At 31.7% G+C, this 18,061-nt stretch overlaps 1 protein-coding gene across 4 annotated transcripts in view; it reads left to right on the top strand.

Moving 5' to 3' along the window:
• The first annotated feature begins 1,918 nt into the window (after nucleotides 1–1,918).
• The window catches only part of LOC120425313 (glutamate receptor ionotropic, kainate 2), a 45,776-nt gene continuing 29,633 nt past the window's right edge, over nucleotides 1,919–18,061 (top strand). The window contains exons 1-2 of one of the 4 annotated variants that reach the window (XR_008211836.1): nucleotides 1,919–2,600; nucleotides 10,986–11,158. Coding sequence is in view for 3 of the 4 variants with exons in the window: in XM_039589779.2 (XP_039445713.1) it covers nucleotides 2,477–2,600; nucleotides 10,986–11,158 (297 nt within the window). In the remaining variant the exon portion in view is untranslated. The remainder of the gene's footprint in view (nucleotides 2,601–10,985; nucleotides 11,159–18,061) is intronic. The other 3 variants (XM_039589779.2, XM_039589781.2, XM_039589780.2) reach the window with 3 other exon arrangements.

The following is an 18,061-nucleotide window of genomic DNA, read 5'->3' as shown; positions in this document are numbered from 1 at the left end:
AAAAACTTTTTTTCAAAAATGGTATATGGACCATGTGTGGGCTACCCTGGTACATGTTTTAAAAATAATGATCTCAAGACAAGCCTTACCAGTTGGAAAATATTCCAAAAATAAATTGAAATCCTATCAAAGTCACCCCGGTTTACGGTACTAAATATTTCAATTAACAAACCACCAAAATTTTATCAAAATTAATAGCATACGAAATTTTCCTGATTTCCAATATAATTAAGAAAAGACGCGAAATTAGAAAAAAAATTACTATATAAGAAATTTGGTAAAAAATATTGAAATTTTTTACAAAAGACCGTACTAATTTAAATAGGTATCGTAATTATTCAAGTTAAGTAAAATTATAAATTGATTTTCATAACATGAAAGTATTTTGGCATTTAAGTAATGCCATAAATGCATTTTGTATTTTTTTTTGTATTTTGTTTAAATTTATGTTCAAACTTAAAATTATCTCTCTCTCTCTCTCTCTCTCTCTCTCTCTCTCTCTCTCTCTACCCATCTCTCTCTTTTTCAAATCGGGATTTCATTTTGACTTTTTTTTCCTATTTTAGTTTTGAATCATCATTCAGTTTAGTAATGTTTAGAAAATAGTAAATGAAAGCTTTTATTTTTAAAAAATTTGCAGCTTCTTTAAGGCGCTGAAAGTCATCATTCCCGATCGGCCATTCGGCGGCCATGTTTGTTTTAGAAAAAAACATTCAAATCTTGTATTTTTTCTAAAACCTGACTTGACTTGACTTAAAAACATATATTTTCCTGTTTTCAAATCTGTGCATGGCAATATCTTTGCAACTGAGGTTTGTATCAACAAAGTTAGAAAAAGCTAAATATAGAACATTTCCTCAGCTTTCCAAACATTTTTTTTTTTTCAAGACTGGGCAACTTATTTTAAAACATGAATAACTGCGACTATTTTCAAAAAAGTTACCTAAAATTGACTTTATCAAAATTTTTACCCTGTATCATTTTTTTTCAGTGCAGTTCTTATCCATACCTACAACTTTGCCGAAGACACCAAATCGATCAAAAAATTCCTTCAAAAGATACAGATTTTTGAATTTTCATACATCATTTTATATGGACAGCTGCCAAATTTGCATGGACAATTTTATGGACAAACTAATGATGCAAAATGGCTTCTTTGGGCATACCGAAGGCACCAAAAAGGCAGCCGGATTAAAAAATACAAAAAATAAAATTATTAAAAATAGACCGATTTCGTAGAGCATTGCTCTAGAGTTTTAATTATTTTTTGAACAAGTTGGCATTTAGAAAAAAAATGAAAAAAGAAACTTTACGAATGATTTTCAATTGAACTCAATTAACAATCATTCCATGTGGGTAATTCATCATTAACGCAGTATTAAATTGGATTATTGTCACCTCATTGTCCGCCAATCAAGCATAAAATGAGCGGCATGTGTTCAGTTTGTTCTTGGTTGAATAGTGGACAAAAGACCATTGTTCCGATGTACTCTCATTGTGTGTTGACTACAATTCATTTGTGTAATAATTGGGTTTTAAATTTGATTCATTAGTTCGATCAGTGCTCTTGAGTGTACTTAATTAAAATAAATTTAAAACTTTTATCGATTTGTGTAATTTACACTCTTAAATTAGTGTACTCAATATTTTTTTAATTGTTTTTTTATTATTTAATTCAAACCACCTTTTCCCCAAACAGGTTTCACCCCTCGAACGCAACGCAACGCAAACATATTTCCGCAGCGCGACAAACCTCTGGCGATGGGTAATTTTAGAAAAGAAAAACAACAACAACGCTACGCGGGCCCTCGGAAAAATCTCTCACGGCGACGGCTCATCCACTTGTGACTCGTGTCTGTCTGGCACGACGGGGCCCGTGACACGACCGACGCCGCTCAGTTTACCGAGCAAACTCACCGTGAAAAGTTGTCACCGGTCGTCGTGAAGGCGCGCGCGCGCGTTTTGGGTCGCCATTTTCTTTTTTTTGTGGGAAAAAGTATTAAGTCGCTTTTTTGGCGTGAAAATGTTAGTTTTTTAGTGCGAAAATTTGAAATTTTTGTGAGCTAGTGTCTGTTGATGGTGGAAGTGGTGAAAAAGTGCGTGAAAACGACCCCAAAATTGGTGGAAAAGCGATTCGAAAATCATCTCAAGGGGTTCGAAGGAAAAAGTCAAGTGTGTTCGATGCGCTAGCCTGAAAGTGAAAATTTGCTTGCAAGCTCAACGCCAGCGTTTGACAACAACAACATAGCCTACTGGCCCACATTGCGTCAGTGTCATTGTGTCAACCAACTCCAGAAGAGAAAGAAGAAGGAGGCCAACTACGACCGAGTGTTGAAATCAACCGAAAATACTGTTACATAACCTCAAATAAAAAAAAAGTGCCATCTGTTGAAGCTGTCATGAAAATTGTGCATTTTTGGTCGTGATTGTTGTTGTTGTCAGTGCAGTGGTAAGCAACAGCCGGCTCACTGTCGGAATGATGAATAAGAGGAAGAAGTCTGCGGTGGTGGCGCTGGTGGCGCTAGTGTTGAGCGCACACTTTGACGCGTTCCCCGCGTACAACAGCGACGCCGACGAAACGGTGGAGCACATCAAAATTGGTGAGTTTGTTTTGGTTGACAAAATTGACAAAAAAATGAGACAAAATTGAGACAAAATTGAGACAAAATTGAGACAAAATTTAGACAAAATTGAGACATAATTGAGACATAATTGAGATAAAATTGAGACAAAATTGAGACAAAATTGAGACAAAATTGACAAAATTGACAAAATTGACAAAATTGAAAAAATGACAAAATTGACAAAATTGACAAAATTGACAAAATTGACAAAATTGACAAAATTGACAAAATTGACAAAATTGACAAAATTGACAAAATTGACAAAATTGACAAAATTGACAAAATTGACAAAATTGACAAAATTGACAAAATTGACAGAATTGACAAAATTGACAAAATTGACAAAATTGACAAAATTGACAAAATTGACAAAATTGACAAAATTGACAAAATTGACAAAATTGACAAAATTGACAAATTTGAGACAAAATTGACAAAATTGACAAAATTGACAAAATTGACAAAATTGACAAAATTGACAAAATTGAGACAAAATTGACAAAATTGACAAAATTGACAAAATTGACAAAATTGACAAAATTGACAAAATTGACAAAATTGACAAAATTGACAAAATTGACAAAATTGACAAAATTGACAAAATTGACAAAATTGACAAAATTGTCAAAATTGTCAAAATTGACAAAATTGACAAAATTGACAAAATTGACAAAATTGACAAAATTGACAAAATTGTCAAAATTGACAAAATTGACAAAATTGACAAAATTGACAAAATTGACAAAATTGACAAAATTGACAAAATTGACAAAATTGACAAAATTGACAAAATTGACAAAATTGAGACAAAATTGAGACAAAATTGAGACAAAATTGAGACAAAATTGAGACAAAATTGAGACAAAATTGAGACAAAATTGAGACAAAATTGAGACAAAATTGAGACAAAATTGAGACAAAATTGAGACAAAATTGAGACAAAATTGAGACAAAATTGAGACAAAATTGAGACAAAATTGAGACAAAATTGAGACAAAATTGAGACAAAATTGAGACAAAATTGAGACAAAATTGAGACAAAATTGAGACAAAATTGAGACAAAATTGAGACAAAATTGAGACAAAATTGAGGCAAAATTGAGACAAAATTGAGACAAAATTGAGACAAAATTGAGACAAAATTGAGACAAAATTGAGACAAAATTGAGACAAAATTAAGACAAAATTGAGACAAAATTGAGACAAAATTGAGACAAAATTGAGACAAAATTGAGACAAAATTCATACATAATTCAAACAAAATTGAGACAAAGTTGAGACAAAGTGACAAAATTGACAAAAAATACATAAATTACAAAAAATATCAAAATTATGAATTTAACAAAAAATACAAAAATCATAAATTTTACAAAAACTTTTGTCTTAAATATTATTGAAAATCCAACATTTTAAAGATCAATTTGAACAATTCCATACTCACCACAGAAAGTTAAATTCACTACAGTGCAGGATTTAAAAAATAATTTATTATTAAAAAAATTGAATATCAAAAAGGTAAATTTAAAAAAATTAAACATTAAAAAAATAATATTAAAAAATTTAATACTATAAAAATAACCAGAAGCAAATTAAGTAAAATATGAAATATGTTTAAAGTATTTTTGTAACTTTGTATAATTTCACACTTCTTGAAATATCATGACCATGTTTTCTTACAAAATACTTTGTAAGTCGGAAATCCCAAATTCTTTTAAAATATGTAAACAGTTTGGATTCTCTTAAATATTATTACAGTATTTAATTAATTTTATGAAAATCCAAGGCCGAAGGACATAAAATTTATATTAAATTTGTAATAGCCAAACTTAATGAAATGTTAAGTATTTGAATTCAGAAATGTTGTGTAAATGAGAAATAAATCTATTTTCTTATTGAAAAAAAAGAAACTTTGACACCTAAATTGTTGAATCTTAAATTTGAAGAATATAAAAAAAAATATTTTGAGAGAGTTGAGTTTTTTAAGCTATAAAAGATAAATAACGTTAAAACAAACGTTGATAATTTGGCTACGTTTTCAATATTACATAGGTTTTTTAAGCTCAATTACACAAATGAAAAAAAAATCTTTCGGCATAGGAAACTACATAGCTTAGAGATTTTTTTTAAATATAAACCCTGGAATTAATGTTTTAAATTTCTAACATTTCTTATCATTAATAATCATAATGATTATTATCACTGGGGTTAGTGATTTTTCGTGTTAATGAAGTTTACTAAACAAAGTTCACCAAATATTTTGCAATGTAAATGTAAAAAAATGCTTTTAATGAAGTTTTTCCTGAACTTAATTGAAATACTTAAATTTACCTACCTGAGATTCTACTTTTGATGAATATGACATTCAGTATATGCTTCGTTTAGGAGATATTTTAGCAAATTAAATTTCTTAAATGTCAATAAAATTAAAATTTGTAGCCGAATCAAAAATTCATAAATTCAACTTCTTCAAAATTTCTAAAACTTAATCAAATGCAGTTTTTCCCAAACAATTAAATTGTGTCAGAGAGTTTTATTTTCTATCTTTAACTACAGCTAAATTTTAAGACACTTTTCTGAACAAAATCATGCACATTTTCAAGTAAATTTTAACAGTTTTCCGAGTACCGTGAAATTTCAATGTTTTCGTGAAATTCCGATTTTTTTGCCGTTAAAAATCACTACCCCTAATTATCACTATTATCATAATATTATTAATAATAGTCTCCAGGTTATTTTACACTATCGTAAAGAAAATATTTTTTGTTACATTTTTTTAGATTTAAAAAACATGTTTTAAGAAAAACACACTTTTTTTACTTTTCCAAAACAAGATTAAATGATTGTAACAATTTAGATAAAATAACAGACAATCAGACGTCAATAATTGAACATTTTTATCAAAACCCCATTAAACAATTTTCAACAGTGCCATCTAGTTGTGAGTACACGAAATTCAGAGTTGTGTGCGTGAGTCCTTCACACAACTGTCAAACGCGTGTTAATGAGCTGTGGTGAGTTTCCATTCCTTCAAATCGACCGTAAAGCTTGATTGATAGATTTTTAGCGAGATCCACGACTGTTTGTCTGTGATAAAATGTTACTCAAACGAAATGTCTCCCACACAAAAATTCACCACCAGACAGACACACCGACGACAACAACAACGCGACAGATGGCGCGTTCGCGTCTTTCTAAAATACCCCAAAATATCATGCTTTTTGTGACATACACACGCACACCAGCCATCCAACATGACGCGAGACGCGGCGTCGTGTTTTTTGTTGCCAAACCCACAAAAAAAAATACAGAATAAAAAGTAGGAAGAGGAAAAAAACATGGTGCGACGATTTCGAACTCACCCTAATTGACAGATTGCACCGAATTCGCAGCATTTGAATCAATTTCAGCTAACACAGCAGGCTTGGACAAATATACACAGAGAGAGAAACAAAAACAAGTTGGTTCAGCACCAGATTGATCCCGCTGAGTTTGTATTTATTTTTGTTTGCGCTAAGCTGAAAGAGTTGATCCGAGTTCAGTGTTTACGAACTGCGATGCTGCACCCAAATAAACCGTTTGAACTGTGGGATTTATTGACAGATTATGCATTTCGAAGCAACTGTTTTGACGCGATGACATTTGCTTCTACTCAATTTTGGGTTTGAAGCGGGTTACTTCGTTTTTTTCGACTTTCAAGTCTGACTAAAAATTTAAAATTCAATTATTTTCTTTCTTCAATACTTAGAATTTAATCAAGCAGGTTAAACGACCTCCAACAGGTTCAGACCAAAACTCACCAAAGCACCCTTAAGTTTCTATTCCACCATCAGCAAAAACAAAAGATTAAAAAAAACAGAGAAAAGATAAAACACCGCCACTTTGCCAAGCAATTCATTCGTTTTCCATGTTTTCCATTCAAACGTGCACTTGTGAGGGGAACAAAAAGTTGTTTTGTTTACATTTACAACTTTTACAATCGCTCTCTGGCAACCAGACGACGCCGCCGTCGTCGTCTTGTCATTGTCTTTGCCGGTTTCTTTGAAACTTTTTTTTCCCCCTCCAACTTCTTTTCAGCTTTGAAATGTCCCCACTTGTCCTTTTGTCTTCCGCCGTCGCTTGGCAGCAATAATTTAAGCCACTTCTTCCCGCCTCAGCGCGCTGAAGGAGGAAAAAACGAAGTTTTGTTTTGGTTTTCCTTTAAGCGTGTAGCGCTGTCAAATTTGCGCACGCTGAAGACACACAGACAAACAGACGGCGATCGTTGAACAGGATGACTGTTTTGTTTACAGTCTTTTTTCTTTGTCCACTTTCTTTGAAAATGTGTAAGGTGAGCTGTGGTGAGTTTGACTTTGAAGTGGTGAGTTTCTCCAGACATTCAAAATGACGCGCGTGTCTGTGCTAAAGTTCGATAGTATCTAACAGATTGTTTATCGATAAAATTATCGAGGCTCGATATAGGTAACGATAACTCTATCGGCGATAATATTATCGCTGATGATGAACGTTATTTCATTTTTAAAATCGTTCTAAAATCGACTAAATTTAACTACATCATGTTATATTTTCAATGTTTTCACTATATATTCTTACATTTTTGAAAATGTAGTAAGTTTCAAATACTCAAAATTGTTCACAAAATACCGTATTTTTTCGAAAATACTGAAATTTTCAAAATTTGCAATATGGGTATCAACGAAGCAAAATTTGGTATGCTTAATTAAAAACAGAAAATTTCTCAAAATACCGTATTTTTTCGAAAATATATACTCAAATTTTCAAAATTTGAAAAAAAAAATCAATCGAACGAGATTGTGTATGCTTTTTCACTTTTTTATAGTTTTTTTTAAACTTCTAAAATTTTCACCGAAAACCGTAAATTTTCAAAAATACTAAAATTTTCAAAATCTGCAATATGGGTATCAAACGAATCATAATTTAGTATGCGTATTCATTTAATTTTTTTTTGTTTTAACCCTTTCAAGCCTTATGACCCAAAAATCAAAATTTTCTAAAGTAGCCTATAATTTTCGTTTTTTTTTTTCGATCCTCAGGATCATTTCCCATCATCAACTAAAAAAATATTTTTTTGAAAATTCAGGCCTAAAAGGGTTAAGCCAAAAATGTCATAAAATACCGAATTTTTCGAAAATACTCAAATTTTCAATATTTGCAATATAGGTATAAAACGAAGCAAAATTTTGGATTCGTTTTCACTTTCTTACAATTGATTTTGTTTAACTTGAACTAATATTTTCACAAAATACCGTATTTTTCGAAAATACTAAAATTTTCAAAATTTGCAATATGGGTATCAAACGAAGCAAAATTGTTTATGCTTTTTTACTTTTTTATATATTTTTTTAAAACTTCTAAAATTTTCACATAAAACTGTGTTTTTCGAAAATACAAAAATTTTCAAAATCTGAAATATGGGTATCAAACGAAGCGAAATTTTTTATGCGTCTTATTTTTTTTTTTGTTTTAAACAAAAAATTTAACAAATAAAAAAATATTGGAATTAAAAGCCATAGTTTCAACATTTGCATGGAAAAAGTGTTTTAAAATGCATTTTGCACTAGTTCAGTTGTTTTGCAATCATTAATTTTCAAAAATTGTAAAATTTGACCAAAACTATTTTTTTGCGAAAATTTTCAAAAATTCAAATGAATTTTGAATCAATCAAAATATGCTGAACATGATTCGAAACGCAGGGGAATGCATTTAAAACATATTTCAGCTGATTCCACTTAAATTTTCATTGAAATTTTGAAGTTTCCTGAAAATTTTTTTGCTGCCCCCTGATGTTTCGGGCCAATTTTAAAATCTTGAAATAAAATTTGTACCAGCCTAAATTCTCATAATTTGAAAAGTGGGTATTAAACGAAGCGAAATAATGTTTGCTTTTTCACTTTTTTGTAGTTTTTCTCAATTCTAAAATTTTCATAAAATACCGCATTTTCGAAAATACTCAAATTTGCATTTTTTTTTAATTTTAGTTATCGAAAAGAATACTTTAATAATGTTAAAACGCATACAAAATTTCGCTTCGTTTGATACTCATATTGCAAAATATTGAAAATTTGAGTATTTTCGAAAAATAATACGGCATTTTGTGAAAATTATAGTATTTTTCAATAAAAATTTAAAAATGTGAAATTTTGTATGCTTTTTCTCTTTTTTATATTTTTTTTAGTCTCAAATTTTCACAAAAATCCGTATGTTTCGAAAATACTTAAATTATATTTTTTTTCTTAAATTTTAGTTTTCGACAAAAAAAAACTCTAATAAGTGAAAAAGCATACACAATTTCACTTTGTTTGAAACCCATATTGCAAATTTTGGAAAGTACTTTCGAAAAAATATGGTATTTTGTGAAAATAAATATAATAATTTGAAAATGCATGACAAATTTCGCTTCGTTTGATATCCATATTGCAAAATTTTGAAAATTTTAGTATTTTCGAAAAAATACGGTATTTTGTGAAAATTTTAGTATTTTTCAATGAAACTTTGAAAAAGTGAAATTTTGAATGCTTTTTAACTTTTTTATAGAATTGTTTTTTTAATTCTAAAATTTTCACAAAATACCGTATGTTTCGAAAATACATAAATTTTATTTTTTTTCTTAAATTTTAGATTTCGACAAAAAAAATGTGATGAAGTGAAAACGCATACGCATTTCCGCTTCGTTTGACACACATATTGCAAATTTTGGAAATTTGAGCACTTTCGAAAAAAATGGTGTTTTGTGAAAATAATAATAATAATAAGAAAATGCATGACAAATTTCGCTTCATTTCATATCCATATTGCAAATTTTAAAAACTTGAGTATTTTCGAAAAAATACGGTATTGTGTGAAATTTTGTATGGTTTTTCACTTTTACATAGATTTTATTTAAATTCTAAAATTTTCACAAAATACCTTATGTTCCGAAAATACTCAAATTTAATTTTAAGGCGAAAACGCATTCGCAATTTCGCTTCGTTTGATACCCATATTAAAAATTTAAAAAAATTGAGTATTTTTTGAAAAAAATATGATATTTTTTGAAAATAATTACTAAAATTATAATTATTTGAAAATGCATTACAAATTTCGCTTCGTTTGATTGAAAAAAATACGATATTTTGTGAAAATTTGTATTTTTTGTTTGTATTTTCAAACAAAAATTTAAATAAGGTGAAAAGCTTGCAAAATTTCGCCTCGTTTGATATCCATATTTCAATTCAAGAAAAAAAATTTAATACTTTCTAAAAAATACGGTATTTTGTGAACAATTTTGAGTATTTATACTTAGGACCATCCATAAACCACGTGGGCACTTTAGAGGAGAGGGGGGTTGAGCGATTATCCACACTCCATACAACGAGGGGGGGGGGTCTGAGATTAAAAAAAAGTTTCCACGTGGTTTATGGATGGTCCCCTTTGAAACTTACCATATTTTCAAAAAATATATTCTTAGTGAAAGCATTGAAAATATAACATGATATGATTGAATTTTAGAATGATTTTAGAAATGAGTTATCGTCTATCATCGGCGATAATCTTATCGCCAATAAAATTATCGAAATTACGATAACGATAGAATTATCGTTATCTTTAGACGATAATATTATCGACGATAACTTTATCGACCTTGTAAATTCTGAATTTGACAGCTCAAAATCAATTCAAAACAACAACAAAACGGCAGCAATCGCACCGAAAATCAAACAAAAAGAGCTCAAAAATGATGAATATTGGTCCTTTCATGACAGCGATTTTTTTTTTTTCAAAACTGTAAAATAAAATGGAAATTTGGGAGTTCCACTCGCAGCGGAAACCTCCCGGCAGGGGAAAAAAAAGCAAAAGAGAAGTGAACCAGAGAGATTTGTTGTTCTTTTATTTACAATGTCATTATCTGGGGCTCTTGATGTTGGCCTTCCTTTGTTGTCCTGCTCTGATGGATGCTGGAAGGAGGAGGGAGGGCGGGGAGAGGGGAAAGAGAAGATAAACAATAACAAAATCTTCCAAAAGATGGCTCCGATTGGGGAAGTAAACAAAGTAATTTGATGCGTTGTTTTCGGGGTTTTCAATGAAAGTGAGGTTGAAAGGGTTAAAAGTAGAACGCACATTTTGGTTGTTTATACAGTATTTTTTACAAATTAGTTTATGAATGAAAATTTGAAGGCTGTGCTTCAAAAATTTCGATTAAATTTTATAGTTTCCTGACTAGAATCAAATGAGCGTATATTTGTTTGGCCTTGTTGATTGTAAATTGGCCATTTTCAGGAAAATTAATATCAAAATGTTCCCAATTTTAAGGTCGTTGTAAAATTTTTCATAAGCAAACTATCTTTTTATTCTTCTTTTTGCCAGGCGGCCTGTTTGACAGCGACACCGATGACGTTTCACTCGCCTTCCAGTACGCGGTCGAGGCCGTCAACAACGAGAAGCTGTCCTACTCCAACTACCGGCTGGAAGCGGTACCGGTGACGGTCAAGTACGGCGACCAGTTCGACGTGTCCAAGAAGCTGTGCAAGGTGCTGCGGGTGAGTCAATCTTAGTTTTTTTGCAGAAATGACAAATTTTCTAGAAGTCCAATCAAAAGAGTTCAGCTCAACTTCGAACTTGTTTTACAATCCGATTTTATAGTTGAAGCACTTTGCAAACATCGTTACTGTTACTCTCTGTCTCTCCGACATTTAACGGCTTCAATTACTTCCATCTCATATACAAACTCAATAAATTAATCACTTCGCACTTCCTCGCCCAATGAAACTCATTCATCGTCTACGTCGTCTCGTTTGTTCGAGTTTTGCGTTGGTAAAAGTCGAGCACAAAACCTCCCACCACAGACAAACAGACGCGAACCCGCTTCAAAATCTATCAATCAACAATTTAACGGTCAATTTGAACGATCAACTGTCAAACACTGCTCATTTGCGCACGTTTTGACAGTTGGTTGAATCTAGAAGGCTGCTGTTTCTAAATTCGTTCAATGATTGACGTCTGTTTGTCTGTGCTTCCACCCATCTTTTCCCCGCTATTCACGTTTCGATATTCTCCTCATAAATAATTAAATTGACGGCGCTCATTTTCGGAAGAAGATATGTGTGTACACAAAACACACACACTCTCGTGTTTGAGCACCAACAAAGTCTGTTTAAATTTTCACCCAGCTTCGTCGCTTCCTTGCTCCCCCTCGGAATAGAACAAACAGTCCCTGGGTGGCAATTTCCACGCGCGAGTTTTCTTCGCCCCTCGAAACGACACGTGTGCAGAGACAAAATTTGGTTTCATTTCTGGACTGTTTTTTTTTTTTATTTGATTCTATAAACCAATGTAAACATACAGGTCACCGCTGAAATTTTAAAGATATCGCAGTTTTTGTGAAAAAAGTTTTTTTTTAACCGTTCCCACGCCCATTTTAAAATAATGATTCGTGAAATTTCCCGCGAAATCCGAATAAAATATTTTCAGACAAAGGCTTTTGATCCAAACACCGTGAAAACCGCATTTGAAGTTTTCATGCGACTTTTTTCAAATATGGGGCGAAATTTTTCAAAATCCTTGCTATCTTTCCTTACAATTCCATTGTTTGGACTACTCTAACACAGCGTTGGTCACCCTAATGGCCAAATAGAAAAAAAAATGGGTCGATTTATTTGGGTCAAGAACACACACACACACACCAATTTGTAGCCAATTCGAAGCATTTTGTTTTTCTTCAACTTTCAAATGGAACGGCTGTCAGGAGAGTTTGATACGGTATGTCCACGCATCCTTCCTCCCCTGCCGCAGTGGTTGGAAACGCAAATTTAGCAGGGATAATTTATAATTTATTTCCGCTTCAGGGATGCATTTTCGAGCTTCGGTGTCCAAGAAGCATTTGTTAAAATGATTTTTTTCGCCTTTTGATCAAAACGATATTAGGGTGGTCCAAAAAATTCTCATACTTTCAAAAACTATCTTCGCTCCTAGATGAGATAAAGGTACACATTCTTGGGCAGCATTGTAGTACTAGTTATTTCAAACAACTTTGCCGAAGGCACCAAATCTCTATCTCTAAATCTGTTAATTCTAAAGCATTTTATATGAAAAGCACTAGGGTGGCCCATAAAAAAAGGTTTCTTTTTTGTGTTATTTTTGGCGATTTTGGTGCCTTGGGGACATATTAAGAGCATAAAAATACACATCTTTTGAAACGTGAACGAAGTCGCTAGGTCATTTTGGTAAAAAGTTTCAGCATTTTTAATGTTTTTAATATGCCTTTTTCAAATGTTTGTATCTTTTCGAGGGGTACAATACATTTTCTAACAAACATAATATATCTTTTTTTTCTAATTCATTTGAGCCACCCTAATCAGACATTGTATCCTCTGCTACTTCACTTATTAAAACAGGTTATGTATTTGAATTTTGTTCAAAATGATTTTTTTTTCTTTTTCATTCCAAGCAAATTAAAAAATCATATTTTATCAAATTAAATGAATATAAACCATCCTAGATCATCTAAGATCACCCTAGATACCATAAAAAAACGGGTTCCCCCACGTTCGCCCACAAATCACAAACTTACCGGCATTTGAGCTCATTAAGAGCAGTTTTGATATTGATTTATCCGACAATGCGACATTCATGTAAATTTTCTTTTTTAAAATTGCTGTAAGGCCTTTGCTAATATTTTTCAAAGTTTCTGTCGCCCCCCTTCAAAATTGGTCTGAAAAATCAGGGGCAAAAAAAAATATTTTTCCAAAAAACTTAAAAAATTCCATGAAAATAGAAGTCTAATCAACTAAAAACAATCTAAAATGCATTTTTCTGCATTGATAATCATATTTATCATGTTTGGGCTTGTTTAAAAATGTTTTGAATTTTTATAAAATTCCAATGTACAGCATCGCAAAAAAAATATTTTTCGCAAAAAATAAAATATTCGTGAATACTTAGACATTTTGGAAACTAAAGATGGCAAAACAACTGGAACTGGTGTAGAATGCATTTTAAAACACTTTCTTCATTAAAATGTTGAAACCATGGCTCGTAGTTTCAATTTTTATACTTTTTTATTTTTTTGCCCCCCCATCCCCCCCCCCTCGACTTAGGTCAGAGTCGAGGGACATAAACTTCAAAAAATATTTGCAACGGCCTAACTTGGGTTTAAGAAAAACCCTTTGAAGAAGTTTTAAGCTTTCATATGCACCGCGGAGCATTTTTTTTTGTTACCCCCTCGAAAAGATACAAACATTTGAAAAGGGCCTATTAAAAACATTCAAAACGCTGCAAATTTTTACCAAAATGACCTAGCGACTTCGTTCACGTTTCAAAAGATGTGTATTTTATGCTCTAAATATGTCCTCAAGACACCAAAATTGCCTAAAGTAAAACATATAAGATATGCAATAAAAACCTTTTTCAAAGGACCACCCTAATGCTTTCTAGTCTAATCTAACCCTATCGCAGCCAGTCTTTCGAGGGCATCCTGGAAAATGCCTCACAAAACGTTAAAGCGGCCAGGCCAACTGCGTAAAGTTAACCGCAAAGATGATTCGTTGAAGTGGATTGAGTTTTGAGCACGAATGTTCATACCACAACACCTTTCTGAATCTACATGAGAGGAAGAAACGTGGGGATCCCCCGCTCACGTTCCTGTTTATAAAAGCAATGCATCGTTGGGGGCACCATGCTAAGAAGTTTTGGATGATACAAAAAAGTTAATTAAAAAGTAATAACACCCAAGTAACATTTTAGGCTTTATCAAAGCTGTCACAACCGCTATAAAACCTATCAGCCAAAACCAACATTAAAACCACTTGGTCGTAACAGCCTCCCCAGAACCCCGATAAACCTCTGTTAAACCCCAAAAGGAATTTATAAAACCTACATAGGAGTTCAAGGCTTTACAACTGAATCCTAACAACATCCTCAAAGCCTTTATAAAACTTTTGTTAAAACCTAGTCAGGAGTTAAGTAAAACTGACATTTCATACGTCTTCAAACGACTAGGGCCAAATAGGTTTTATTTTGGCAAAAAATGAGTCTTTGTCTTGCCACATGATAAAATGGAGATGGTTTGCAGAAATTGCGTTGATAAATAATAGATATTGGATGTAATCAAAATAATTTGAAAGCTTATTTCTCGCAACTGGTGGTTCAAATTCAGCTGCGGTTGAAATTTTATTGATAGATGTAAGCAGGGCTGTGGAGTCGGAGTCGGAGTCGGAGCCGGAGTCGGAGCCGGAGTCGGTGGAGTCGGGTCTTTTTGGGGACCTGGAGTCGGAGTCGGAGTCGTCAAAACTCTAACAGCTGGAGTCGGAGTCGGAGCCGAGGATTTCTGATAACCCGGAGTCGGAGTTGGAGCCGGTGTTATCTTAAATTCAACAAAAAATTTGTTTTTTTTATTGTTCAGTATTTCCTATAGAACAGCTTAATTTACAAAACATCTTATATTTTTAATTGATTTATCAGATGCCATTGTGTTTTTGAAGCTTTTTATTGTGATTGAAAAGCTCTAATTGTGTTATTACACTATAATCACTAAATGATAACCTCTTACCCAAGTATGTAGTATCATAATTTAAAAAAAAAATATTGGTTATGTAGTCAGACATATATAATTGAGTCTTGAATGCTTCCTTTTGCCTATATTTATGTGCCCTTTCAATTCAAATTTGACCAAATTTCATCCAGTTATTTCTGAAAAAAAGTACACACACAGTCATATTTTAGCCCGATAGCATATGTCTTGGTACGAGGTACATAAAAATATTTAAAAAAAAAGTTATCACTGTTTTTGCAAATCGAAAAAGAGTCAATGACAGTTTAACTTTTGTAACAAATAATCAACGATAATAACAATCTCTTACTTGGAAATCAACATGCGCATTTTGTTTATCACTAAGTACAAGAAAATCAATATATTGCATTTAAAATAATTGAAACTAACAAAAAATATCAAAAGAAGTTGCAACAAATTTTGAATTAATCATTGATTGTTGATGTTGATAATGATTTTAGTTAAACTATTTTGATATCGTTGCAAATTATCGTTGAACAAATCTAAAGAATTCAGTACAAAAATGAACGAATAAAAAAATTTATAGAACAAAATGTAGGATTTTAATTTACTTTTCAAATATTATACAAAAAACAAAATCAAAATATTATCAACTGGTACAAATTTTCTCATACTGTATGTCCCACGCCAATATGACGCAAGGTGATAATCATTGCATAACAATGTAGCTTAAAAAATTAAATATTTGTGACCTAGAAAATATTTTACTTGTGGATATTTGTTTTTTATTATATTTTAAGCTTTTTAATATATTTTGATGGAGGCGCAAGATCATTCATAAAGCTTCGTTTTAGGTGAAGATTCACGAAGTATCGTGCGCCTCCTTTTTAAAGTATATAAAATTTTAAAATTAAAATAAATTAAAAATTTCCAGGGAAAAATATTTTCCATGTCACAAATATTTGAAAAGGACATCTTAAGCGTCATTTCCACGAAGAAATTTTTTAGATACATTGATTTGCAATAATAATCTCCTTCAGCCATGGCGTGATGTCCATGTACGTCTTAAAAAAAACAAAAAAAAATGTTTCGTTTAAAATTGTCATTTTAAAAACAAGGTGCCTGTCACTGTGCTTCTTACAAATGTCAGCCTTAAAGTGAGCAAATTAAATTTTAATGTTCAATAAATCATTAGGGCCAGGTTTCTTTTAGTTATTCTTTCAAAATAACAATTTAATATTTAAATTTATTAGCTTTGAGAAAAATATTTTCAAATTTGAGGTTAAGCAAATTAATCAAAATTTACTTACAAAACTGTTCTTCTCAAAATGCCTCTAAAACTGAAGATATTTTTTGATTTCTGTTTCCATAACCTATAAAACTTGTACAAACTTTTTTTCCGTTTATTTACTTTACTTTACTTTTACTTAACTTATTTTTCTTGAGAAAAACATGACGCTTAGAGAGTATTCAAATAATCATATTTATCAAAGTTTTAAAAATAATTAACTAATAATAGCTTACTAACTTTTGAAACATTTAAAAATATGTTGAGTCGGAGTCGGAGGCGGAGCCAACCATTTGTTGAAAGCTGGAGTCGGAGTCGGAGTCGGAGTCGTTTGATATATGACCCGACTCCGCAGCCCTGGATGTAGGGGAGATAGAGCCAAATAAATCAACTCACCTCATAAAAAATCATTATTTGTAATCATAGTTTTCAATGTTAAAAAATATTTTACTGCAATTCTTTGAAAAAAAATTCAAATTATTTATAAACATCCATCGCTATTTTAATTATATTAAAAAATTCAGGATAAATGAGTGTTTTCGTCAAATTTAAATCAAATTTCTCAGTTCACTATTTTTTCAACCAATCACATTCAATCAGAACACGCGTTTAGCGCCATATTAATGCACTGCTAATTGGCCGCGTTAAAAGCTTTTTCAGGAGCTTGTGGTTTTAATTAAGCTTTTTGCATGCCTAATGGCACTTGAAAGCTAAAACAACCTCGGTTTTAAAGAAGCATGCGATAAAACCGTTTGACATGGCATTGTCATTGGGTTTTCAAGACTCTCTTAAAACTTTCCTAAAACCTTACTGAAAGCCATTTAGCTTTTATTAGTTAGAACCTATTAATTAGTTCATGCTTATTGGTTGCGGCGAATGCCCAAATAAAACTATTAAGCAATCAAGATGCTACCATAAAACCTTAAAAGCGAGTCCACGAGCAAAGCATACCCATCTCGCATCGACCTCACCAATCTGCCTGAAATTTTCAGGGGTTGTTTGTACATATAAAACTAGCATCTGGCCAAAATATGAGCACTCTAGGTCAACGGGAAGTGGGGCAAATCGGGACACAAAGTTTGAAGGTTCAAAAACGTCAAAAATCTTAAAAAGGCTATAACTTAGGCAAAATTCAATTTAATTTCAAAATTCAAAATGCATCTGAAAGGGCTTGAAAAATGCAACAAAATGCAGGGTAGAGCATCTCAATTGGTTATTTCTAAAGGGAGTTATTGGCATTTTAGTGAAAAAATAGCATAATTTTCAAACTCAAATAAAAAAGTGTTCCATCCAGATATCAACTCGGTTCGACCTGCAGCTTGTAGGGGACATCTGGGACTACCATCTGAGACTGAGAACGCTTTGGGTAAGGCAGTTTAACATATTAAATAGACACTTTTACTTTTAGTGAATTTTTTTGTTGTAAATTTTTGCTCGGGAGACCCCTTAGATCCCATTTTTTGGTGATAATTTTATCATATTCGTGTTCCTGAGACAATTTCACAATAGAAACATGCATAAAAATGTTTATTTTCATCCATTTTAACCCTTTAAAAAATGAAAGTTAAAAAAAATCTTCGATTCACATTTATTGAAAATCAAGTTCGTTTCCAAGGATACTAGATGACACCAGAAAAAAAGCAGCTT

The sequence above is a fragment of the Culex pipiens genome, chromosome 1 (assembly GCF_016801865.2).
Source record: "Culex pipiens pallens isolate TS chromosome 1, TS_CPP_V2, whole genome shotgun sequence".
Classification (NCBI taxonomy): domain Eukaryota; kingdom Metazoa; phylum Arthropoda; class Insecta; order Diptera; family Culicidae; genus Culex; species Culex pipiens.
Note: the sequence above shows the minus strand (reverse complement) of the source record. Positions and strands in the feature narration are given on the sequence as shown.